Here is a 26,962-nt window from a genome sequence, read left to right as displayed (position 1 = left end):
TAAATAGCTGTATTTGAGCTGCTACCAAAACAATGATTTGGGACCACAAGCCAAACAATGTCTCCAGTCAAGAATGGATGAAGGATTGATTTATATAATAATATAAATATAAATATATATTTAATCTACATATAAATATAAACAAACAAATTTGTAAATATAATAGCATTGCTGCATTAATCAGGGTGAGAAGTAAAACTTGACATGCTTCCTCTGGCAGCTCTGTGCATCCTTGACAGAAATCAGTGTGTGTAAACTGTATTTATACACATGCAAAGTGCTCTGGGGACTTATGTGTGTCATCCTTGCTGTGCTCAGAGTAAGTGTGATGCTACTTGAGGCTATTGCACTTGACAGTGAAACTGTGCATGTTCTATGGCCATGGTGACATGATCAGCAGCTTGGTCAGAGACAAAACTGCCATCTTTGAGAAAGGCCTGTAAAAATGCATAAAATCCTCAAGTTTTTCAAGAAAATCCTGGGATACTGTACCCAGGGGGAAAAGAAGAATATACCAGAGGTATAGAAACTTTACCAGTGTTCAAACTGGGTGGATGAAGCACATGTTAGACAGAACACTGTCACAGAAAGTTAGTCTATGCCATATCAATCTTACCAAAAATGTCTTCAACCTGCTTCTCCTGCTGATCCTTGAGCACATATTCTACTAATTCAGCTAGCAACAAAGGAAAAAAACAAAAGAGGAACACAGTAATGACACAGTAAATGTCACAGCAAAACTCTAGTAAGCTTATCCTCATTAACAGAACTCTGCAGTAAGTAAAATGGAAGAGTTAAATTAAGTTTTTCTTGTAAATTGTTGTTCAGGAAATAAAGATCACAAGAAAAGAGAAGTAGAGAACGGAAGTATTAAGCAGAAGGAGACATTAGTAGAGAGATTTTACCCCAACAACCACAAGCTACTGTTAATCAGTTTCCCCACAATGCACAGGTTCAGGTACTCTAAATTAGATCTATCACACGTGAGGGAAAGGCTACTTGAATTAATGCCATGGCTTCAGATTGAGAATAGAGTTTATAAGAAACAGCTATAGCAAATGATTGTAAAATAAAGATTAAGAAACCAAAAATTGCTTTCATACCTATTTTAGCATAAGCATCCGTGGTGTTGCAACAGGGGTAGAACCCATCTCCATTTTCATATGGGAAATCTACATTATTTAACTGTTCATAGTTGCTGGCCTCAACTTCAAGATCTAGAGTTAATAAGGAATATGCATTGGCTCAATGAATGCCATAACCAAACATAAAAAAACAGATAGCAGGACATGCAGAACAGGCCGATTTGTTACTTCAGCAGAAGGCTTTGGCTTTTAATTGTGTGTTGGCTAAGAAGGAACAGAACTGAACTCTCAGTAATTCACAGTCACCTGGAAATCAGCACTTTTGCTGAACTCTGAGACCTCATCTCTCCTAGTAAATAAAATGCTTCCTGAATCCATTCTATGATGATCAAGCCCAGACTCATACAGCCTATTAAGCCTTCTTATCCTTCAGGATATGCCCTGTTCAGAACAGTGCTGTGTCCATGCTAATCCCTGAATTGCACTGCAAATTGCCTGTGAAGCTGCCAGTTGGCCATGCTAACACCTTCACAGCAGAGATGCCCAGCTTCCAGAAACTGGTACCATGTCCTGATGATGCTTGATTTACCTGCATCATATCAGCCATTGCTAAGGCTCAAAAGTATTCCAATCAGTGAAACATCTGTGATAGCATGAGTCAGTGCTTGACCCCTAATTCAACCTACTTTCAGTCACTGAACAAGTGAGGCCATGGGGTAAGGAACACTCCTGCAGCTGTTTTAACAGTCAGAAACTGAGAGGGAAAAGCCCAACCTGGGAAATGATCAATCACAAAGATAATTCTGGTGCTCAGTTCTCCACTGATTTGCCTATGTGCCTACTGGCATTGGTCACTCATGAAAGCCACAATGCTCCAAATTGGTAATATTTTCCACCTATTTGGCACTGAGCTGTGAGACTTCATGGCTGGCATACACCAGCTCTTCTCCTATCACTGCCATCTTATTTGTTTAACATAAGCTCAGCTAACACTCAATACCACAGATACACTTTCATACTTTTATAACAGAACACTCAGGGAAGGGAAAGCAGATCAGTCCACAGTTTCCACACAAACTCAGGAGCACAACGTTTGAGATCTAGGGCAACCTCCTGATCTGATTACTTGTAGGACCTGAGTTGCAAGAAATTATCAAATTTATACTCTTGTCCTTCTGCTTTCTCATTTATAATGGAATTTTAAAATCACTGCGTCCCAAAAAGCTGGAAAATGGCATCTGGTAATGAAACTCCATTGTTTTGGTGCCTTAGGATCTCAGAATGTAAAGCTGTTTGCTCATGGACTGCCTTCATCACAAACTCATCTAAAAGTCTCTGTTTAGCAAAACTTTTGGCTTCAAGCCACAGAGGTGTTGACAATTACACTTGGCCAGCTTATGACAGGAACATTTGCAAATAAACGACTTACAGGAATGATATCCAAATGAAAGACACTGTCATGCCCTGATGAGTGACAGTACAGTGTGTTTTGTTAGACTGACTGAGCAGGACGCAATAAATATGTACAATTTAAAAAGATGACAGTTTCTGGAAGCAATCACTGTATGTAGAGACACAGACAAACCACATCCTAACAGCAAATGCTAGTAGACTTTAACTCAGTCACCATGATAAACTGCCATGGGGTGGCTTTGGAGCTGAGAGGAGATGGCAATAACTTACAGCATGAGAAATAAACCAGTCAAGTATTTTTTTTAGTGTTTTACTAACCTGTAGAGAAGTCACCTTCTTCATCTCCAGATGACTTAGGATCAAAGAAAGTACACAGATGCAATGGATCAATATCACTGTGCAGTAAATCAAGGTAGCCATTTTCAGGCACAACTACTGAATCCATGGTTTGTCTCTTTGTCTGAAATCAAATTGCACAGCAGTTAGCTATGACACAGCCACAGCTTTTGTCAGTCAAATCCACAAATCCTGCACTGTGGCTTTCTGTTGGCAAGACACAGATCTTGAGGCTGGAGAGCTGGCATTTCTTACTAAGACCTGCATTGAGTTATAACCCTGAATTACTCAGAGATCCAGAGACAGCCTGCAGTGAGACTCACCTATTTTTTACTCCAGTGAGAGAAGTGGGATACTGCAGTCTGACCACCTGGACCAAAAGTGCCAAGTACTGAATACGTGGCAACCCTGGTATCTTATCAGGATATAAATGATGCACAAATCCAGTAGGTATCAGGGAAATCAGAAGACCGCAGTGAATATGATGGGAGAATCCAGAAGCCACATTTGTTCATAAAGTTTATCTGTTCCTCCACATCATTGTAAATTCCCTTCTATTTCCTTCTAGTTACTGCAGCAGACACTAGAATCAGTTCAAACATTCCTCCTGGATATTCCACAAGTACAGAATAACACTATGTGTTTCTTATTAGTCATCTTTATCAAATTATTTCAAACCCAAATATTGGCTCTTCAGTGTTTATAGATCACTGGTATAAATGCCACCTGAGCTGGTGATCCAAATGATTTACTCCAACATAATACTGAGATACCAGGATGAAAAGAACAACCAGCAAAATTTTCAGACTCTATCCTGTTAAAATAGGTGTCCACATTCCACAACCATGGAAAGCTTCAGCTTGGCATCAAACAGCACATTTTGCAATGAAGAATATCTAATAAATGACTCTCAAATACTCTGCCCTTAGCAGAAGACCAGTGATGTCCCTGTTTCTATCCATCTCTGTTCCTGAGGAGTGCAAACAGGAGCAACTGCTGTACCATGAAACCTACCTGCAACATGGAAAAACCAACAACAGCCAACACTGCAGCTGTGATGAAAGAAGGCAGAGCAGACCTCATCACACACTACCACGTGCTGCCTTGTTATAAACTCATCTTCATTCCTCTTACCCCTCCATGGGGTTGTCCCTCTGAACAGCTTGGAAATGGATATTTCTGCATTTGCTGCAGAAAATTTCAAAATCTAGAGCCAGAAGTTTGAAAAGTAGGTGAACATGGTGTGGTTCCACGAATAGGAATAGCCTGCACTAAGACAGTTCTCCTTTTGCATGTTTTATGGCCTCACTACATTACCGAGATTACAAAAATTTGATATTATTGCCTGGCAGCTATAAATGGAAAGCAGAAGTTGAGAAACCTGCCTGAGAACCAAGAATGAGGTTATAAACACACCAGATTAAATTTTCAGTTTGTTGCAACACTTGCTTTTGCCCCTTCCATTTATTGAATTAACAGAAAATCTAAACAGGGCCTTTCAGAAGGCCAAGCTGCCAGACTTTGTGAATAAAGCTGTTGAAAAATTACCTCTGAGTCAATATAATTTTGGGGTTAGAGTCAGAGAAGAATTTGGGCAAAGGCTTAAGGGGAATGCAAGACAGACAAATCTATCACTCCAAGTTCAGTGATTGGCAAACTGATTGACTACAGCACAAAGAAAAGGGCATGTCCTAGGGAAAGACACTTAGTAGACCTACTTAATCTTCATGGAAATACCAAGCTTTAATTAATTTATAATCATAAGAGGTTTTCTACCTTTAAACTTTTCTTTCAATAGCATTTCTCTGTGGATAAACACATAAGAAATTCAAAAATGTTTTATGCTACAATGGTCAAGAAGAAGCAACCAAGAGAGTCTTGGCAGTGCCAAGTCTGGCTACAGAGCTTAAAAGTAGAATGTAAAAGATGGTACATCTCAGGTGCACAGGAGTGAGAGAAACATACTCTTCTACCTTAACAAGATGAAGATTGACACTCTTTCAAAAATTAAAAACTTGGTTGCTTGCCTTTTTTTTTGCTCCACCAGTGTGAAAGGCCCTCACCTTACTCTGGGTTTTTTCTTCATTGTTTTGGTTTTGACACAAATCCTTACATAGATGTCTCTCTATTGACTACACTGGATTTAAGATTAAGATCCTGGGATTTCATTCTAGTCCAAACCAAAACATTTTTAATAACAGTTGTATTCTGCTGCATTAAAAACATGGTCCCACCATGGAAAATACACAGTGAATAAAGAAGCAAGTTTTTGAAAGATGGAAATTTCTACATGGAGAGGAGGCAGAGGCAAGGAAAATGACACATCAGGGACTGCAAGTGTTTTGCTGCATATTTTAACTGAAAGACACAAAATGAAACCAGACCTTTACCAAGCTTGTTTACAGCAGCAACTCTTTCCCCAGAGCTTCCCCTTTTTTTGTCACAGCATCCCAGCAGTCCTGTCTGAGGTGAGGGGTGAAAAAGCTCTGTACTGCTCAGCTGTTTCATACATTATTTTAACTTCATTTACTGATATTACATTCCCTTTGGGGTCTCATGGGACCCAATGCTGCCTAAAGGAGTATTTGGCACAGCTTCATGCCAGAAGAATAACAAATTTTGTACTGATTTCTGTAGGGGTGTGAAGGCCAGTGGCAGCTCTCAGTAGGAGCAAAGCAGAGATTGCAGAGACCTTCAGGACAGGAGTCCCCAGGGCCACCTGCGAGGCTTCCACGCACAAAGGGCATGTGCTGGGTGGGGGCGGGACAGGATGTACTTCCAAATGTATTTCCATACCATTCAAAGAGTTCAATCCTTGGTGGTTTGGACAGTGGTTAAGACAAATATTGTTCATTAAATCCTTAAATAACACCTCCTTTCCCCAGCAGCTGATATGCTCCAGCTGCATGGCCACACTTGGCACCCTGTGTGCCCTTTGTGACACCTCTGCAGTGACTCTGGGCACACCTGACACTGCCAGGTCTCCACACAGGATGCATTTGGTTCAGCTCTGCATCCTGCATACATGGCATGATAATATGGTTCACTTCCAAGACTCACAATGCTTTTTTTTTTCAGTGCTCTTTTAGAGTTCAAGTGATATATGAATTAAAAATACTGGAAAAGTAGTGAAAGAAACAGTGACCATCACTGTACAAGGACAAAGGAGTAGGTGTTCACTTAAATCACATGTTAATCATAAGAGTTAGATGAAGCATTTTAGATTTCTAAAGGCAATGGAGGTCATTTGGATTCATCATTTTTTCCCAAATAATTTGATTTAATTGTGCCTTGTATTTTAAAGGGCCAACATGTTAGAGATTCCAGGCAATGGGGTCTGCTACTAAATGAAATCAAATGTTATCTAAGAAGGATTATAAAGGCCAAAATGCAACATGTACTCAAATAATAATGTAAAGGAGAGGAGATTTGAGGAGAGCTGTTAGGGGCTTTCCTTCCCAAACCTCTGCTGACATATGAACTAATAGGTAATAAATCTCCCACATGAGTACAGAGGTTAATAAAATGAAAGTTTGTAAAGTCATTTTAGGAACAGAGGAATTCCCCCTCCAATTTAACTTTTGGACCAGTTTAGGAAGCTGAGGATAATTCATAGAAAAGAGTAGTAGTGCCATGCAAACCACACACTTTTTAACCAGAGGATGACATAACAGTCAAGTCTTTCATAACATTCCAAGTCCTAGAATAAGAAAAATGGAAGAGTGAGACTACTGTGAAGACAGAAAGTTGAAAAATGAAATACAAAGATTGCTGAACAAATGCTATTTTCCTGCAACACCCCAGACCCATTAAGTGCTACACATGAGTCTGAGTGAAACAAGCTGACTAAAAGCAGGTTATATCAAGCAGTAAATAAGGAGTCCAATGAAACACCAGAACTTTGATTTAAAAGCACTTTGATCAAAAAGCTCGATATTGTTGGCCACAATTTTATAGCCTTGTTTTCCTTCACCAGCTTTAGAAAGTTTTCTCTCATCTTCCATGCCCTTCAAAGGTTATGTCAAGGTGCACAAGGCACTACCCCAAAGGCAGAGTGGTTTCCTGGCTTTTGCTGCAGACAATGTTTTGGGACAAGCTTATCTGGGAGGTGGGCAAGCCAGCAGTGGGGAAGGATGAAATTCCATGTTTCAGTCACTTATATTCTTTTCCTCTTCTCAAATAAATAAGTAACAATTCCTCTGCTCCACAGGTACCACATAGATTTTTCCTTTCAGAAATGCCCTGATTATTTGTAAAATGCAAGTAATGGAGCTCAATTTATATTTAGCTTTGAAGTTTCAGTTTCTATTTCAGATCTCTGAAAAACGCATACACTGAAAAGCCAGTTTAACTTTTTCTGTTGTATTACCCAGCTCAAGAAGAGATACTACTTTTGCTGAGAGTTTTTATCTTTCTGATGGAATGGTGTTAGTTTCCAGAGAATTTATACTCTAAAATGAAAGAAAAACAGAGATGGAGCTGAAAAAGAACCTGATCTGTATCTTGCCTGTTATTCTTTGTCTCTGTTAGAGATGAGTTTAAAAGAGTTTAGAAAAGAGTTTAAAAAAGTATAAGTATCAGGTAAAAGGAGTTTTTGCCTTTCAGTGAGCTTAGCTTAGAATAAAAAATATTACTTGTCTGGTGCAGGAGATGGACAAGTTCAGGCAGAATTGTAACAAGTGCCCTGCAGGTGTCAGAGTTGTGATTTAGAGCAGACCTTGCCTTTCATGTCCAGTATCACCCCCTATGCCACAGCTGTGCCCAGCTGTGAGATAAAGTAAAGATCACAGCAGACACTCATCTACATTTTAACTCAATGGCTTTCTTCAAGACAGAATTTCAGCCCTCCTCAATGGGAATGTAAAGCTCTAGGTTGTTTTGCCAGTCATGAAAAAATGGAAAGAAGCCAGTTGTTTTCAGTGATTCTCAGTTTCACTTTCCATAGGCACAACATTTATCCAAAACAAGAATATTCTTAACAAAGTCTGAAACAAACTACAGCAATCCTTTGAGCAAGTAGCAAGGCCAGCCACAAAACAAAATCACAAAAAATTCTCTAAAATTTTGCCCACATTTAGACATCATCCTACTAATATTTGAAGCAACACGAGTCCAGATACTGACACAATGCAATTACAAATAGGTACAAAAAGCAAGATGAGATGAATTTACAATGAAAAAAGCATGCATTCAAGGGTTGAAGAAAAACTGACCTTAAGAAACCGGACAGGTCCTGTTCTTTCACTCTGGATTCAGTACCAAAAAATGATGAGAACTGCTAGCACTGCCCAGAGCTAAGAGAAAGTGACAGGAAAAAGGAGGAAATGCGAAAGACCAGAACACTCAGAGGGGAAATTCCAAACAGGAAAATTAAGAAGAACCTCCCTTCTAGCAGCGCCAGTATAACAAGCAGCATTACCTTCCACTGGTCATTTGTCCCTGCTAAGAGCCTGATTTTGTCACTAATTAGGAAAAGATCAATTTGTTTGGTTGGAAACCAGAACTGGATGAGAGCTGGCAGTAACAATTTTCATTGATCCCCAAATTTTTCCTGTCCTTTTTTATTCCAGTTCAAATCTGTCCCAAAGCCATGCTGTTAAACAGTCCATCAGTAAGAATAAAGCCAGCAGCATGCAGGCACTCACCTTGCAGCTCCACTTTGTGCAACAGAAGTGAAAGTGTGTCTTTCACATGTTCAGACTCTGCCAACACTCATGCAAAGAGATTGGCCATCTCTCTTGCCATTGGCCCAAAATGACGAGTAGGATGTTCTATGAAACAGGAGCTTATCTGGCTTGCACATGGTAGCATCTGACAGAATGTTTGTAGCAGCATCCGACAGAATGTTATTCATCTAATCATCACTTACCTTGCCATGCCTACCTGGTGTTAAGACAAATGACCTTTTGAAAACCAAGTTCATTCATGAGCTTCCTCTCATGATGCCTAGAGCTGCTTTTGTGGTGATCTCAAACTTATTTGCTTCATTTTCTATTTTTAAATGTGCATAGACCTACGCAAATTAGAAATTAATTATGAAAGAGACTGTACTAGAGTGTGAACAGATACTTTTTCTAGTATTATTCCACTGGCTATAGCTTTTAAGAATAGTTCCACCAGAGTCTGAAGGGGAAAGGCAATAGGATTTGATTAACACAATGACATCCAGACTCCATGCTTCAGACTGCAAGGTTTTTATCAGCTGCCAGTAAGAAATGGCTCCTGCACAAGACAGCAGCTCCTATGAGCAAAGCAGCTGCTGACCTGTATAAGAATTTTCTCTTTGCAGAGGAGATCCACTTCTACCAGGTTCCATGGGAATATGCTCACTGAGAAGAGACAAAGCTGTTTCCTTCCTGGGAGCAGCTGATCTCTTTGCAGTACTTACAGACATGGGGCCTGATCTAGTGCTGCAGGACATCAGCCTCTTCAGGCTCTCTCACACCCAGTCTGTGTTGGAACTCCCCTGTGCACTTATGAAGAAAAGCAACATCTCGGAATAGCAGCACTCAGAGCAGAAAATAATGAAGGGCTGCACAAATACAGATTCTGTATTTCAGTGTTCTGTTTTGATAGGAGACAATAAAATAATCACTGCATAAGAAATCTGTACAAAAGTTCATGTGGTTATTTGTTAGCTCTATTTTAATGTGCAGCACAACCCCTCAAGGGACAAATGCCTCCAGCAGCCCTGCAGGCAGATCTCTAGCAGCTTCTGAGGCCGAAATCCATGAGGCAATCCCTATACACATCAAGAACAAAAGTTTGGGGAACACGAGTTCAGCTTATTGCTGTGATTCCAGTTCATGACTACAAAAAAGACTAGTTGTCCAGTTTTTGTACAACACCCATAGCTGCTTGGAAAGAGCAGAAAGGAATTGCTGGAGCAAATCATAGTTCATCTACTGGAGTAGACTATAAAGGTGGTCTTGAAGGGAAAAGCAGACTGGAAAAGAAGAGGCTGTGAGACAGCTGAGAACTGCCTAAGCTTTTCAGGTGACCATCAGCTTCTTTGCTTTGATGTTGACTGGGACACTACCCTACTGCCAAAGGAGGAGACAGAACATGCTGAGTAGTATTGGAAGCACCAGCATAAGTGATACCAGGCCACTTTCTACAGTTTTCTGCATCTAAAATATGAATTCCTGGCCTTAATTTGAATGTGCGTGATGATAGAGGTCAGTATTTCGCCCTCACATGAACTATCTTAATTTGTATCCTGAGGATTTCCTCCTGTATTTTCATCCATGCCTTTGTTGTCCCAAAATGTTTTTTTCATCTGGTATGAGAGAGACCAATCCCCACACACAGTCAAGATATTTGGTTTATTTACAGTTCTGCACAGAAAGGGAGGCTGAGTGGCAAATCCACATAACCAGCACCAGAGCTATTAGAACTTTTCATTATTAATATTTTTTGGCAAACAAAGGTGTGGATGTTCATTGGCTACAAGTTACATAGGTTTCTTATTAATTTGTATTCTATCTTCTATTAGTTAAAAGATTCCCTCACTTCTTATGCTAATTATTCTGTATGCTCAATCTTTCTCTCCTTTTGACTCTTGCTCCATCAACTCTCTAAGAATGTTCATCCAAAGTCTGGTGAGATTCTGAATGACCACAAATATTTGAGGCCATAATCTGTCTTTGCATCTACTAGATTGGAAATTCTGAACCTTTTGAATTCCTAACTTCACTTAAGAAAATGACCTTCTGAGGAAGCTGCAGGTGTGACCAGCAGCATCGCACAGTGTTATCTTGGTGTGTCTCACCTGCAATGTTCATGCTGCATTACTGAGGCTCTTCATAGCATTTGGGAAGAAATATGGTAGGTGATACTAGAAATGTAGGTGTGGAAGGATGCTGGAGGACTTTGAAACACAGTTAGTTTCTGAGGTGAGCAAGCAAGGAAAAGGTTTGGTCGGACAGCTTTTTAAAAAAGCTCTAGAGAAAAAAACCCACCCTTGCAATCTAAAAGACTGAGCTTTTCTGTTCAAAACAACTTCCAAAATATCACAGCTTTACTTTCCTACAGGAAGTCAGTTTCATAATAGACATAGAAAGGTTTGCATTAAGAGCTGCAAGCCTCAGTGGAGTTGCTGAGGAAACCCTTTGTGAGTGTGTATGTGTGATGGAAGGCACAACATTGGTAACCAAAGGTTCCTGAGACTCACCCAAAGTATGTTCCTGCAGTTCTGCTTTGCACAGCTCAGGATTGGGCTGGTGCTTATTCACTGAGGGCCACGTTCTCTAATGCTCATGGATATTGCTGCAAAATCCCTATGGGTTTCAATACTGTATTATGAAAACGGAACTGTGCTTCCTTGAAAATTCCTTTCATGTTGGCTCTATATCTGAGCTCTGGTTTTTCAGTCAGCTACCATCTTTGGCCTCTCTGAACAAAACTTGGTTTCCATAGCAGAATTTTTGTTCAGGATTCTTCCTGCCCAGGGTGAATAGCTTTGAGGTACTGCTGGTTGAACAATTTCTCATAGACTGAAAAGTCTATTGAACAAATTTTCTTATTTTCCGATTATAATGATTCAAGCTGTACAATACGTAGACAACAGCAGTTCACTACTTTGCTTTACTGCATGACTTCCCTTCCTGTTCTATGGATTCTCTTTAACTCACAGGCATCTTTTGAAGGTAAGACAGATGTTTCATAGCAGCTGTATCTCTCTTAGGGATTGTCATGGTAGTGTTCTCAAAATCCAAAAGAAAATACATGCCTTAGCTATGGAAAGTGCTAAGCAATAGCTACATAAGAAGCACAAAACAGTAAAAATGCATGGCCCGACTTAGTTCTCTTTTTCACACACATTGTTTGTGCTGTGACACATTATAAAGAGGAAAGTGAGTTGAAAAGGAGAACTTGTGCTTTTGATTTCTCTGCATTGAGAGGAAGTATCACTTCTAAGTAAATACGGTGCTGCGCAAAGTCTACAGATAATTTTGGAACGCAAATAATATTAGTAAAATGTCAGTAATTAATGTCACTATTTTTCCCAGGGACAGTGATGTAGATGAAAGTGTACCAATGTAGGCCACATTATGCCCTTCAGCACAGAGCATTTGGGTATGTCATGAGCCATGGTAGATTTTACCTGGTGTCAAGACAGTAAGAATTTTTGTTTCTACAAATGCAAAAACAAAACCAGAAATAGAAATCACATTTAATTATTGCAAATTAAGACTGTAGCAGCAGAACTTGAACCAAAGCTTAAGCCTCTCTAGTACCCTTTCCCTTATTTTGGCTTTAGGTTCAAAGGCAGAGTAATTTTGGCACATTATTGCTTGGTTTGCCTATAGCTCAGTAAAAGCCAGGGACAGCTCTATAGAAACAAGGCTCCCTCCGAAGTTATGATCTTGCAGATCTTGTTGGAAAACTCTTCTTAGAACACATGGGAAGAGTAAAACAGGAACAAACTTGAATCTTTATATCTTAACACCCATTCAAAGTCCATCTTGCTTTTTGATCTGTCTCCCATCTAGACATAACAGAGGAAGCAACCCATTGTCTCTGTTGAAAAGCCTATCCTGGTCATGGGCACATCTGAAGGTGGAAATTGCTTAAGGGCAACTCTTGCAGAAAATCTGTTTTTCTCATATTTAAGTGGCATTCATGAGCTGTTTGCTCAGTTGCTTGTCTGCTTCTGGAGGGAACTATCCTAGGGAGAGGAGCTCTTTCACCACAAGTAGTCTACCATTCTCCCATTAGTGTACCCCTTCACAGCCAGTCACACATGTCCTGGAGCTCTGAGCAAGCATTTCCATCAGCAGCTGGCAGCTGCCTGGCCTGTAGATGGAGGAGAAGACATTGAGAAAACCTCTTATGCCTTCCCTTGGTTTTCCTAGTCTGTGAACATCACAAATGCACAGATCCCTTAGCTTTAGTGTTGGGACAGGCAGTGCACAACAGTATTCATCTTGTTAACAGAAGGACTTTTCATTTATCTGTAGCTAGGAGCAATTAAAAAAAAAAAAAAAAGAAAATAAAAGAAATTTGTATCTTTCCTTTCACCAGCACAGGAATTCATATAAGTAGTCCAGTACACTGGTACACTGGAGCATGTGACATAACCCCCCTGTATTTTCCCTTACACTGAAATAAAATAGAGCAATACAAATTGAAACAGCATACAAATGCAAACTCCAGCTAACAAGGAAAAGGATGCGTGCAAAAAACCACAGCCTGTGTCGAGTTTCAGATTGAAGCAAAAAAAAAGGACAAAAATAATAAACTGACAGTTGAAGAAACCACATATTTTAGGGGCTTCCCTAGAGCATTTCTGATATTTGTCAACTAAAACACACACCACAGACAAAAGTTTTCAGAACCCACACCAGACAGCAGCTCTGCCACCCGTCAGTTGAGTGAAGGAGCACTTACCCTGACCTCCATTCCAGGAGTTGTGCTGTTACTGTAACTGCACTGTGATTGTGGTATCATAGAAAGGTCACACCATCTTCTCTTTCAGGAGCTTCAGGTCCATGTTGCCACAGTTCTGCAATGTGGTCTCTGGGCTGCTCTGCCATGAAGGAGAGCTCTCACACCTTTCTGCCAAAGCTGTTCTGCCCTGCATGAAGGATGAAAATCAGACAGTCAGTGCATTCTCTGAGAAACCAACAGGTTTGGGTTCTTGCCCTTCATCCAAGCTTTATTTCAGTATTTTTAATTGGTGATTATTTATAGATTTTAAAGGTGTGTGCCTCATGAATTCAGGCCCACTCAAAGGAGACACACCTTCCAGTTGGGAAGTCAGGCAGAACAGTTTTCATGGGAGTAGCTGTGGAGATGTCCAGCACAGCCTGGAACTTCCCCCTCTTCAAGGCCTGGAGGTTGAGGCTTGTCACCTTTCAGGCCATAGAGGAAATGAGGTATTTAATAAAATGTGTAATGTTTCCTTGGTTTTTCCCTAACTGAAAGGAATACAGCTGCTACTACACTTCTTAGAATCAAAACCAGTTACTATAAATAATGGGAATTTATACTCCTTTCTTCACATACTCAAAAATTATTTTTCACCTTTATGGGCATAACTAAATGAAGGATCAAATTTTTTTTTAATCCCCATCTATATTTAGGGCCCAAACTTCCTCTGCTTTGATATATTTTTCTGTTACCCATTTCTTACTGATGGCAGAACTTGATCTCTACTGAGAGTGTATTGTTATATATCACCCAGCTCAAAAAAAAATTGTCCTGATCCCTCAAGTAAATCCTGTGGCTTCTCCCCTGTTAATACTGAGCTGCCAATTACAACAATTCATGTATGTACAGCCAAAAAAAAAAATCTATAGAAATCGGTTCTGGTCCAAAGCAGGAAATCATCTTTGACAAATAAATTAGAAAGTGATGCTATTAGAACTCTCTGATTTGCCCTATCACAACATTTTACTGAAGCACCAACAAACCCTTTAAGTGTATCTCTGGTGAATGAAAGTGAGGTAAGAGTTGTTACTGGATTAGCAGTATTTTACAACATTCAGATGAATAGAATATTCAACTGTAAACCCTATTGAAAGGCCTAAACCAGAGCAAAACCAATCAAGTTATTCACAATATCCTTAGGCAGTTTACAGGGGAAGTCTCTGATAAGTCTCTGCAAGATTCTTGGGAGTGTTCCAAAGAGAAAGAGAAATCAGCTGACTTCCCAGTACTTGTGTGAATAAAACACCATATTAATCTAAGAGGAAGCTCCAGTTAATGTTGAATCAGAGAATGGGAGAGATTTTTCAGATATTCGTATCAAGCCTCTGATAGTGCTCTACAATAGAAATGCCACTATTTATTGTGGGGAGGGAATTCCCTGTAAGGTAATGGCAAGGACATAGCAGCATGTGATGTATTTTTGAACTATTTTATGCTATATACTTCATCAATTCAGCAATTAAGTGAAATCTTAACATATTTCATAAATGGTCTAGGTTTTCCTGTGCAAAAACCTGAAAACCAAACACAACTCATAAATTCAGTGTAATGATTTCTTCATCTGGGGCTGTTGAAGCAGTATTTGAGGACTTACATAATCTTTAGGGTGTTGCTAATCTTTCCAAAGTTCAAATAATTTGTAGTTAAGTTACAACACAGAAAAAGTGTTGTAAATAGGATAGTTTGTTCTGTAAAATCCTAAAAAACACTGGAAGCTTCTAATGAGTTTTCACTTGGATGCATTAATCTTAAAATTAGGAAGAATTCTTTTCTAGCAAACCCCAAATGAAGAAATTCATTTGACCAATGATTCCTCTAGAGACCAAGGAGTCTTTCTAGCTCTCAGTTTGCTCTGAAATAAAATGATGAACCATACAATACCTTGAATAATCACACAGCATAATTTAATATAGCTTCTTAGAGAATTTACCAAAACTATTTGCATGGTACAGTAACAGTCTCCTGTGGGATTATCTAATAGAGTTTGTTAGGAAAACAGACAAACCCTACAGTGAGCCAGTGGAGATAAGCACTGGAAGGAGGGAAAACTAAAGAAACATTTATCTATTTAAAAATCAAAACACAAAAAAACAGGTTTTGCTTCTTTTGCAGTTATTTCATCAGTCATGAAATCAGTTAGCAGGAGCAGTGTAGTAAATTAGACACCTAATGCTGTGACAGGCTATTTGTCCCCTCTCCCATAGAGGTGCTGTTTTACGTGATAAGGGACACAGGACACAGTTATTTTCTGGTGCCTTAGAATGAAAATGCAATGTCTTGGACGGACAATACAGCAACATTACAGAATTAATAAATTCAAAAGATCAGATTTGCTGGCAGAACTGCCCTGAGAGGTGCAAGAGGAGCTGCTGCAGGAGCTGAAGTGAATGATCTGGCAGGCAGGACGATGCAAGACCTCCCTGCACTGCTGAAGGTTTCTGTCAGTGTGTTCTGGGAGCTGCTTCTGAGTCAGAAGCCAGCTCTGTTTGAGTTACTGTTAATTCATAGCTTGGAAGCAGAAGTGCATGTTGATACAGGAAATGAAGTTGAGGTCAGCTTCAGGTATGCACATAATTATTTAATGATTGTATCTCATGAGAGCTCTTAAAGAGAGCTCTCTCTTTATATCTCCTTGGAGAGTGAAAGCCCACTTCAGTATTTTAGTATTGCAGGCTATCGTGAGCCATCCCATCAAATTACAGGTGCCTATTCATTTTTTTCGTGGCAGCCTACTGTATTTACTAGCACACTGTACAAATTGTTTTAACACTACCAAGGCCAAAATATGACAATCAAAATATTAATATCATTAGTCATTAAGTACACCTTTCCTGTCTTACAAATATAATCCTACTAAGTTTATCAGTTTTTCTTACCTATTAGGCATTGCTTTGTTCCAGTAAGTTTTGTGCAAAGCTGTTTTCCAGTTGATATTTTTGAAAAGTTCACCTCAGTAGCTTCTGTACTTACTCAACAATCTGGTTTAGTTAGATGCTTTAGAAAAGACTAGGAAGTTATTCTTTTGCAGGTTTATTTAATGCTAGTAGCTAGTCAGATCTACACGTGGCTGTGATTAATCAGATCTTCCTTGACCCTCCACTTCATACTAAGCTGTCCAGACTATATCCCCCCATTATTGTGAAACCCTTACCCCTATCCTGAAGTTTGGTTGTCTTGTTTCACTTCTTTAATTCTGCCACATAATCCCCCTGCATTTTAAATTAAGGCACAAAAAAATATTTATCATGGAATCATAGAACATCCTGAGTTAGAAGGGACTCACAAGGATCATTGAGTCCAACTCTTGGCCCTGCACTGGACAGCCCAAGGTCACACCCTGACAGTTTTATCCAAACACTTCTTCAGTTCTGTCAGGCTTGGTGCTGTGACCACTGTCCTGAGGAGCCTCAGTGCCTAGCCACCCTCTGGAGGAAGAACCTTTTCCTAATATCCAAACTAAATCTCCCCTGACACAACTCCAGGCCATTCGCTTGGCTCCTGTCACCGATCACCGCAGAGAAGAGATCAGTGTCTTCCCGTCTACTTCCCCTTGTGAGGATGCTGAAGACCACACTGTGGTGTTCCCTCAGTCTCCTCTTCTCCAGGCTGAACGAACCGAGTGCCCTCAGCCGCCCTAAGGGGCCGTGTTACCTGCACTGCGACAGCGGCACATGCACGGGGCTGTGGCGCTACCCCTGCCCTCAGGGCTGGCCCCCCACACAGGCACAGGGCCACTGGGAGCGGGGACAGCACTGGCCGGCTGTGGGCGTGCGCCAAACGTGACAGCAGGTGTGCTCTCATATTTATACACCTACGTTCACCTTTCCCTCCACTCCCTCTTCCTTTCAGGCTTTGTATCGAGTATGAGACCCCAGCGGCCCTGGCCCGGCCGGTGCGTGTGGCGAGCCCGCGGGGCGGGCGGCCGGGGCTCCCGAGGCCGCTCGCGCTGCTAAAGCCCACCCGGCCGCTCTGGCCCCGGCCCGCGGCGGGAGGTGGCTGCTGCAGCCAGCCCCGCTCCAGGGCCGCGGGGACGAGCGGGTGTCCCCGGGCTCTCCCGGGCGGTGCCCGGTGAGGCGCAGCCGCCGCGGGCTGTGGGGGGGGGAAGCCCGGCTCCAGCCACGCAGGGCCGGCCGGAGCCCGGCCCCTTTTCCCGGGGCCGGCTGCGGGCCTGGAGCCGCGGCCGGCATGAAGCAGGTAGGGGCGGCGGGCGCTGCGGGCGAGGCGCGGCTGCCCCGGGCCGTGCACGCTGACGGGCTCCCGCCGCAGGCGCTGGTGGATGACACCGAGGATGTGTCCCTGGATTTCGGGAGCGAGGAGGAGCTGGCGCTGCGGAAAGCGCGGATCAGGTAACGGCGCGGAGGCCGCAGCATCACGGCGGCCCTGGCTGTTCCGGTGTGCAGAAAACTCCATTTAAACACTTCATTCCCATTTTTTACAGGAGGGTGGTCAAGCGCTGGAACAGGATTCCCGGGGAGGCTGGGGGGGTCTCTGTCCGGGAGATGCCCGGGCTGGAGCAGGCGAGGCCGGGCCCCGCTGCCCGGCATCACCCGGTCGCTGGAAATGAAAACCTGACACACCCAACATCCCAAACCCCAAGCAGACAGTGCTTTAGTTAGAGCTGGAGCAGTGGAGACAACTCTCAACTCCAGCAAAGCCCGCTGTGCAGCAGTGTGCAGTGCACACCTGGCTGAACAGCCAGATAGCTGCGGTAAAACTGTCATGCTTTCCTACCGCGGGGTGTGATACTGTGTGGAATATAAAATATCTTGTGCTTGTAGACGTTAACCTGAGAAAACCCAGCCCGTTAACGCATCTCATGTGTCAGGCCAAGCTTGGGCTCCTCACGAGAGGTGTCATTCTGCAGCTCTGGCCACACAGAGGTCCCAGGTGACAGAGCTGTTCAATCAGTGGCTTTTGAACAATCTCCAGTCAAAGATTGTGAAAGGAAGAGTTTTATGTCAAAAGGAATTAGGCATGCACTGATCAATAATATATATAATCAGCTTTGATTTAGATTGCTTTCTCTGCCTTGCCCCAGTTTGGTCTGGTCCATTCCAATGATAATATTTCTTGTAGATGTGAACAAAGAAATATAATAGATGTTAAACCTGACACAACATTATCTGAGATAAAAAGCAATCATGTAGCTTTACAATATAATTACTCTTTTACAAGTGTCTGGTGAAGCATTGCTGTGGACTTTGTCACTACTTGAGGCAGCCCTGACATAAGATTAACCTTCCCAGAATTGCCTTGGTTTTACACCTTAGCAGCAGCACACATTTTAAATGAAGGTTTATATTTTGCTGCAGTCTTGGAGAACATAGCATAAAGGATTCAACTAAGCTGGGAAATACAGCTTAGAAGTACTTTGATCACATGAGCCACAGATTCTGTCTGAGGGACCAGACTACACTGAGCATGAAGTGAAATCACCCTGGAATGTTTCTAGGAGGTCACAGCATGCAGCACTTTAGAGATCTTAGAGATTCCTCCTGATTCATGTTACTCAGTAACACAGCATAGGTAAAGTGTCAGCAAACTGTACTATTCTATGATCCACTTTGTGTACACAGTGGCTTCAGTAGAGACAGCTCTTCTTTCTGGCCCTCAAGACAATATTAAAAGATGATGTAGTATTGAAAATTCGTCTGCTATAGAATGCAGAAATGAAACTGCTTACACTGGTCACACACGTTTGTTTTTATATTTCTGAAGAATCTTGTGCAAATGAGCCTGGAAGTCACCTAGGAGCTGCAAATTTTGTTATCTTATTAGAGGGCATAATAAGGTGTTCCAGTCATTTGTCTTTAACTTTATTCCAATTTCATATATCTTGAACTTGGTTAGAATTTGCATAGGCTATGACAAATTGTGCTTTTGTGATTCTCTGATGTGCAAAAGGGCTCCTTAAAAGCAAAAGGTTAGTGGCTACTTTCCTAAGAAATTGGAAAATTATTGCAGTACCAGAACTTTGGAAGTTGGGAGCATATGATTGCTTCTTTTACAAATCAGCCAGGAAACACGATGATCAAGGAAAAAAAAGAGAGCTCATTTATTCAAAATTTGCTTCAATACATTTTGAATTATCAGACAGGGAAAAAAGAAAAAGGAAAAAAAAAGGCAGCATGTAGAGTGCTGCTGTGGCACTTCTGAGCAGGTCCCTGGAGTGATTCTCCTGTAGTTCACTGGCATACACTGGCACACCTTAGGCCTGACCCAAACTTGATTCTTTAACATGGGATGCAACTAAATTGATTACAGCTCATTCCTGTCCTAACAGGCATCATGCTCCCAAACTGAACAGATATTACTGTAACAAGTTAAATGGCAATCACTGAGCCTTGAGGCTCCAGTTCTACATCACATGGATGTTTAGATGCAACAGGAAAACTAGAAGGCCAAGCAAGTGGGTTGCTGTTCTTTCAGGAGCAAATTTATGCCAAGTTGAGCCATTGTAGAGTTGCAGTTTCCTTTATCCTTTCCAGAGTCTCAGTAAGTGCTCAGCACTGTAATAAATGACAGCTTCCTGCTCATGTGTTTTGTTTTGGTTTTTTTTTTTTTTTTTTTTTTTAGTAAATATCCTTCAGTGTTTGACACTGGAACAAATTCAGCATCCAAAGAGTAATCCTGTTGTAATCCAGTAATACTGCTTAATCTGCCTTCCAAAATGAAACATGAATTCTCCAAAGTTACTGCCACATTTGAAGCACTGATCCATTAGAAAAGCTCAGGCAACCCTGGTGTGCTTTGGGGCTGTGATATATGAAAGCTGCTCTGGACACAAGGGTATCACTTCTGTAATTGTCTCTTGCATCTTCTTGACCCAGATCAAGGCTCGAAGCAGCAAGGCCCTGTCTGTTTTAGCCAGTTCACAATATCCACTCCACCCACCTGGCTGCTTACAGCAGAAAAAGCCCCTTTGCTTAAAATGTCACATGTTCAGTTCTAAGTCAGAAGTTTTTGGAAAGTTTGAAGTTCACATGGGCATGACCAGGAGTAAATATAAACTACACCTGTGCATCATTCTTCCCTCTCCAGTCATATGTGTAGTACTACAAACACACGATTACCACTGGAGAAAGATAAACACCAGAACAGTTAATCAGCTATAGAGTAATAATATAACAACAAGGATATTGAAGTTATAAAAGTTACTATACTTATATAGCTATAATTTAAGTTTATAGTAAGCAATTGTGTATATATTATATGTCTTATTTTATTAAACACAATAATAGAATAACATTTAATAGTTAAATAGTTGATTACGCCCTAGGTCATACTTTTGTTAATAGGCTATTCTACTCTTAATTGGTCAGAGAGGTGTAGGAGCTTAAGGAAACAATTGTTGACTTAAATATCTTATTCAGATATTTTATTCTCTAAGCTTCAAGGAAGAAGTTACTGAACTACAAGAGCTTGTAGTTAATTCTCACTTTCAACTAATTAGCACAAACAATTGCACAGAGTAAGATTTTTATTTGGCATATTACCCTGAAAATTGTACTGTGCTCATTACAGCATTCTCCAGCCCCCTCACCCTGCTGTGCAGGCCAGTATTCCATGTCACATAGTTATTTCTTTCACTGAAATTTCTCTTTATTTTGTTACAGACAAAAATTTGTTCAATGAGCAAAGCATAAATACTAGTGAAATTAATAAGCAATAATTCAGAAGAACTGCTAGATTCCTAAATCATTCTGCCTGTCTAAAAGGAAGTCTTTGGGTTTAGACATTAAATATGAAAGTTAATTTTGTCTTATAGCAAAAGGCTACAATTTTTTTTTAGCGTTCATATTTTGTTTTCAAAGCTGTTCTGAAAGGCATAAGAGCTCTCTCAATTCTTTTGTGCTTTCAAATGTTGATTCATTTCATGAAACAACAAGGATTTTATGGTACTGTGTTGCACACAACCACTAAATTCCTTCACACAGGACCAAAGAATCTGGTGAACGTTTTGTTCTGTCTTTGAGAAAGTTTTGACAGGAACACCACATTTGTCTTTTAGCTTTAGATTGAAGCTTGGCTATTGAAAATACCACTGTTTGATAATGAAGATATACACCAACACTGAAATAATAGCAGCTGCACACCAAAATACCATTATAAACTTGAAATAGCTGCCCTGTGCTACACTGTCAGCAAGCAGTGTAACATTCCCTCCTGTCCCATAACCTCATATATGCACTGTGTTTTTTGTAGGCACCCACTGGCCACCTTTTTCCACCTGTTTTTCCGAGTGAGTGCTGTTGTTACCTACTTGTTCTGTGACTGGTTCAGCAACAGCTTTGTTGCCTGTTTTGTCACTATTCTCCTCCTTCTATCCTTTGACTTTTGGTCTGTCAAGGTAAGATGACCCTGAATAGTAATTACCTTGGGAATTATTTTGTTGTTAATTAAAACAAAAAATTTGAAATATGTATTATGACAGAAGTGACAAAAATATTTCAATCTGTTGATTTATTAAATGTCTAGCCCATTTTAATGAAGATGTTCACATATGTTAGTTATTTGGCACCATGTTTTCTATGGCTGACTACTAATATGGTGAGAAAATTGCTTTACCATAGGTAGATTTGCATGGTTTCCTCCTTAAAAAAATAAATTAAAAAATTAAAGTAATACTGGCTTTCAGCTATGGATGCCCAAGGATGTAAAGATCTGCAACCCTGTGCTCAGACCCCACAGCAGGGGCTGCTGCAGAAGACTCCTGAAAGCCCAGCTGTATCTCTGGTGCCCTAATCCCATGAGGCAGGTGGATCAGGCCAGCCCAGGATCCAGGGCTTCCACATGTTGAGCAAGGCTTTTGTTTTGTAGAAGGGAAGCATTGATGCACCTCCAGTATTCTGAAAGCTTCTGGTGTTCATCCAGGTGCAGAAATACTTTCTTGGTTTGTTTCCCTGATCCTACACAGCTTACTTGCTTGTCATTAATCTCCCATTTTTCAGTGTGTTTCTGTTCTCAGTATTCCTCTTTTACTGAGGAAATTTTTTTATTGGGTGCTTGTCCAACTGACTGACTTGAAAAAGACACAACCTATAATTTCTTGTCTAAGTAAGTGTTATTGTGCTTATTATCGTATTGAAAGAGAAGAGGCCTCTAAATTTGTAATTTCACCCATCGTTAACAGCTGTTGTACTCAAGCTGGAACAGCTTTTAGAAGTAATTTTTGTATTAGATAAAAGAAGATGATTTTTGAACATGCTTGTCTTTTAAATTTTTCCTATTTTTAACTGTTATACTGACAAGTGACTTGTGCTACTGATTAATACAAATAATGGTTTCATCACTAGAATGTGACAGGAAGACTCTTGGTTGGTTTGCGTTGGTGGAACCAGATTGATGAAGATGGAAAAAGTCACTGGGTGTTTGAAGCAAAAAAGGTAAATATATTAATAGAAGCAGGCACAGGGCAAACAGAATCCATAGGAAATTTGTAAAGCTGATACTAAGTCAATCAAAGTAACAAATAGAGCACCTTTGTAACAGTTACTTTTTATCCAGCTTCCATAGAAAACAATGTCAGTATCCAGGTGCAAGCACTGTTTGTCACATCCTGGAGGCATTCAGGGCAAAACAGGTCTCACAGCATTGTCAGCATATGGATCAGAATAAATATTCATAGCATGGTGCTATAGGTATGAAGTGTTTCTGGTAGTTCTATTTTATTTTCTAGTGAGAATATCTTATAATAAACACATCTTTCCATAGATAATCCCAACACAGAATCCTCTTCAGGAAAGACCAACATGAAAAGCAGTGCAGAATAGTTCAGATTTAGTATTTTAAAGTTAATATTTTATTCACCTTCATGGAATATGGTGGGAAAGAGAACCTGGATCACGGAGCATTCTGATACTGCCAGTGCCCCCCAAACACACTGAGGGGAGGAAAAAAAAAGCACAAAAGAATGGCATTTGGCATCACTGCCAGAGTCAGGACTCAGGGTTTTGCTTTCCCTTGCTGACATTCTCTTTGCAGCCCCACTGAGCCTGGGTGCTGTGCACTGGGACATTCTCTGGAGCCCTCCAGCTGTGTCCCCATGGCCCCAGCCCGGCCGGCTGTGCCGGTGCTGTCCCGGTGTGCGGGACTGCAGTGCCCTCTGCAGCCTCGGCTGCGGCTCCGGCGTGGCCCGAGCACGGAACACAAATTAATGTGCTTCCTCTCAGTCTGAGGGAGGCCTGAAGACAGGATAGAGGAAATCCTGCAGGAAAGAATACATGGAAAATTCAATATATTGAAAAATTAACTAAAAAGCTTTTCTTTTCAGAGTGGAAGAGTCCAGAGGGTTTTCTTTTCCAATTGTGATGCTTCTGTTTCAGAAATTGGCACAAGTGGTCATCGATTGGTCTGAGGGTTGGAGTGAGATTTTGAATTTTGGAAAGATCAGAGCCTTCTGAACAATTCTCTTACTTTAGGGTGTTTTGTTTTTTTTTTTTCTTCTTAAGTGTGATGAGTGATGAGCCCTTCAGTGTAGATAGAGATGTGTGAGTTATGCTGACCAGAAGAAATCTTTAAGCAGGGCTTTGCAGCCTGCTCTGAAGTTTCTGCTCTCCCTGAAGAACAGACAGATCATGGGGCATAAGGCTGCCCCTTGCAGTTAGTGTGCCCAACTCCAGCATGACATGAGAGGCATTTTCAAAGCCACAGTTCTTAATTCATGGAATGTCAGCAGAGTTCAGAAGCAAAACCCAACTATTTATATAATAGGAATACGTAATAGTTTATATAATAGGAAAATAAGCTTCATGCAAGATATAAATTAAGCTAAGATACAAAATGTACAGAAATGTGCATTTTTATAAGAATTCCAGTCTGAACTAGAACCAACTGATCAATCCTATGGATGAAAATGCTGCTGTGTACAGTAGGGCATCAGGAAGGACCCTGGGCATACTTCTCTTCTTAGTTAATCTTCTTCTCTGCACATGATAAGTGAAATATTCCTCCTCTGTTAATTTGTTATTTATTGTGGGTTTTGACTTTGTGACTAAAAGTCTCAATTTTTTCTTCCAGGTGCCTACAATAGCTGCTTCAACTGAAGCTGAAGCCCGAATCTTCTGGCTTGGTCTCATCATCTGCCCAGTGATTTGGACAATATTTTTCTTTAGCACCTTGTTCTCCTTGAAGCTGAAATGGCTGGTGAGTCAGGGGTGCTGAAAACAATCTTAGTAGAGGGAAAACACAGATCTGTTAATTTTGAACCAAGTATTTTCAACAGTAGAAAAATTTCACCAGCAGCTTCAGAGAATCCCAAGGAGTTTTCTGCAGTCAAGGCTTGAACTCTGGAATGGATTGGTAATTTTTAGCTGCACTTCTGCTGGGTTATCTCTTGGGGTTATCTGCTGGGTTAACTCTTTCCTCCAGAGAACCTCAAGTGGTGGGCAAAATGATGAGCTTCTGTTTAACTGCAGCAGCTTACTCTGCCCCAACTTATTTCAGTCAAATAAAACTAACAGGAGAGGACAAAAAATGAACCAGTGATGTTGCTTTTCAGGTCTCCTGGGAACTTAAATGCACCTTTAAAAGTAAGGATTTTAGATCTCTGGCACCATTTCCTTTTGAAAGAACCAGCATTGTTAGCTCATAAAACCTTGATAAATTGAGCTATAAGTATTTTATAATTGCTCTACTTATAAGTCATCTACTCAAAAAAAAAACCAACACAATTTTTTCTTAATACAAGAGGAAATTTACCCCATATATTGCATTACATTAAGATATTTTTGTCTATGAAATCTTCACATTTTCCCCTGTAAACATTAAGTGCTTGACTAATTGCCACGCTATTCATTCTGTCAAGTTCCCAGCCATGCTCAGGTAAAAGATAAGAAGCACCTCTGACATGTGTAGCTACATAACCACCAGCAGCCAAGATTGCATATTATTATTCAATTAAACAAGAAATTCAGCTATGGGCATGAATCAATTGCAAATCATTAACTGCTTTCTGGTACCCCTAAACAAGCAATAGTTAAAATTAAACCAGCACTCTTTGTTCATAGCTCCACCTTTATTTTTGAAAAGCAGAGATTGTTTGCTAAGCCAATTGCTGCTTGGAGACAGAACTCTAACTGGCCCTGGAGGAAGGTTGCCCAGGTGCTTGTAAAAGGCAAATTACACAAACAAAAATAAAATCACTTCTGGGAAACTGGTTCTGAAGGCTAAGAGAAACATTTTTATAAGTTACTGCATTAGTCAGATTGGTTCCACCTGCTGCTAAACCTAAAGTACTACAAAAGGAGCTCATTATTTTCACTGCCTGTCAATGCTAGATAGGGAATCCATCTATGGATGCTCTTTGTAAATCTGTAAATTACAGATCTTATTTGTTTATAATAAATTGTTCATCAGCTGAACAGGCCTGCCATGTATCTGGATGTAAAACTTTCAGATACAAATGGGGCTTAAAAAAAGTGAAATGTTTCTGGAATCTGTTGAGTAGGTCCTTTTCTGAGTAAGTGCTTTTAGGAAAGTAATGAAGCCTTTCAAGATACACAATGGTAAAACTAGTATTGGTGTTTTGATAAAAAGAAGTATTTTGTAGAAAGGAACTATTGTGTTTGACATGATTGGATGTCTTTGAAGGCCATTTATGACTGGGAAGAATGTCCCTCTCTTACAGCACGTTTATCTGGATAGTGTGTACACACACACACATGTATATCCTACGCAGTCAATGCACAGCCATGGATTTGTTCCTGCTGAACTCTTGTTTGTCCACAGGCTCTCGTGATTGCTGGGATCTCCCTCCAGACTGCTAATTTATATGGCTACATCCACTGCAAGTTAGGGGGACAAAAAACCATCAGCAGAGTAACCTCAAGGTTGTTTGGCACCACCGATGTTCCCAAGAGTGAGTACTGAGCTTCAGCCCATGGGTACCACAGCCAACCTGCCTCTCAGGGCTAGTGCTGGCTCTTCTTGGGTGTCAGGTCCTTCAGTCAGTCCAGGGTTATCCTGACCAAGCCTCTCTGGCAGTTTCACATGGAAGAGCCATAATCCCAGGTCACTTTGCTCCATGTCTGGAAGGCTACTGAGCTCCTTCCAAGCTCCAGAAGAATGTCCTTAAGTTAAATCCTCGGAGTTGCTATATATCTAATACCTCTGTTTAAGCAGGGCTGGAAGAGCCGTCTTCAACCCTCAGGCTTCCAGCTGACAGCTCCCTGCTTTCGTAAAAGATCCCTGTGTCCCAGCTTATGCTTACAGCCATGTGTGCTCTGTTCCTTCAGCAGGACAGAGCAGGAGAATTTCAGAAGATGGCACTGAAGAACATGGGAAGACAGGATTTAGGTAACCAAACAAGGAAGAGCTAAAGGATGAGCAGTAAAAAAAGTAATTAATGAAAGCTGTTCTTCATGGGAAGATATTTAGATAAAGCTCTTCTAGAATTATGCCTGCATGAAATAAAGTCATTTGTGTTTGAGTCTTTAGATCCTGGAAGGTTTAAAGCCTTTGTTACTTAAAAGCTTCACCAAAAAGGGAGCACAGATAGTGCTCATGGTTTACAAGGGGCATGCTGCTTTCAGCAAAGTTATCAGCTAACCTCAAACTGCTGGATTATCTTAACCAGAAATTATATGTAATGAAAATACAATGCTAATTGGTTTAACTTTGGAACTACAATAAACAAAACCAAACTGCCTTTCCTTCTTGTACAAAATACTGATTTTTCAGAGCTTTACAATTCC

At 40.8% G+C, this 26,962-nt stretch overlaps 2 protein-coding genes across 4 annotated transcripts in view; one reads left to right on the top strand and one right to left on the bottom strand.

Annotated features, from left to right (window-relative positions):
* Nucleotides 1–16,276, bottom strand: part of CIITA (class II major histocompatibility complex transactivator) — a 35,863-nt gene extending 19,587 nt beyond the window's left edge. The window contains exons 1-5 of the mRNA XM_053957676.1: nucleotides 16,145–16,276; nucleotides 13,227–13,413; nucleotides 2,817–2,958; nucleotides 1,104–1,217; nucleotides 617–676 (exon numbers count right to left, since the gene is read on the bottom strand). Of these exons, the coding sequence (XP_053813651.1) occupies nucleotides 617–676; nucleotides 1,104–1,217; nucleotides 2,817–2,958; nucleotides 13,227–13,286 (376 nt within the window). The 5' untranslated portion in view covers nucleotides 13,287–13,413; nucleotides 16,145–16,276. The remainder of the gene's footprint in view (nucleotides 1–616; nucleotides 677–1,103; nucleotides 1,218–2,816; nucleotides 2,959–13,226; nucleotides 13,414–16,144) is intronic.
* An 885-nt stretch (nucleotides 16,277–17,161) lies between these two features.
* On the top strand, nucleotides 17,162–26,920 carry TVP23A (trans-golgi network vesicle protein 23 homolog A). 3 transcript variants are annotated; one of them, XM_053957679.1, is made up of 7 exons: nucleotides 17,220–17,462; nucleotides 17,535–17,614; nucleotides 21,474–21,618; nucleotides 22,565–22,654; nucleotides 24,288–24,413; nucleotides 25,998–26,127; nucleotides 26,504–26,920. In XM_053957679.1, exons 1-7 carry the CDS (start codon nucleotides 17,454–17,456, stop codon nucleotides 26,566–26,568), a joined length of 645 nt encoding a protein of 214 aa, XP_053813654.1. In that variant the 5' UTR covers nucleotides 17,220–17,453; the 3' UTR covers nucleotides 26,569–26,920. The 3 variants fall into 3 exon arrangements, with proteins under 3 accessions (XP_053813655.1, XP_053813653.1, XP_053813654.1); XM_053957680.1 differs by having other exon boundaries at nucleotides 17,162–17,614; XM_053957678.1 differs by having other exon boundaries at nucleotides 17,219–17,614; nucleotides 26,507–26,920.
* Nucleotides 26,921–26,962: the final 42 nt, after the last annotated feature.

Source organism: Vidua chalybeata, chromosome 16 (genome assembly GCF_026979565.1).
Source record: "Vidua chalybeata isolate OUT-0048 chromosome 16, bVidCha1 merged haplotype, whole genome shotgun sequence".
NCBI lineage: Eukaryota > Metazoa > Chordata > Aves > Passeriformes > Viduidae > Vidua > Vidua chalybeata.
Note: the sequence above shows the minus strand (reverse complement) of the source record. Positions and strands in the feature narration are given on the sequence as shown.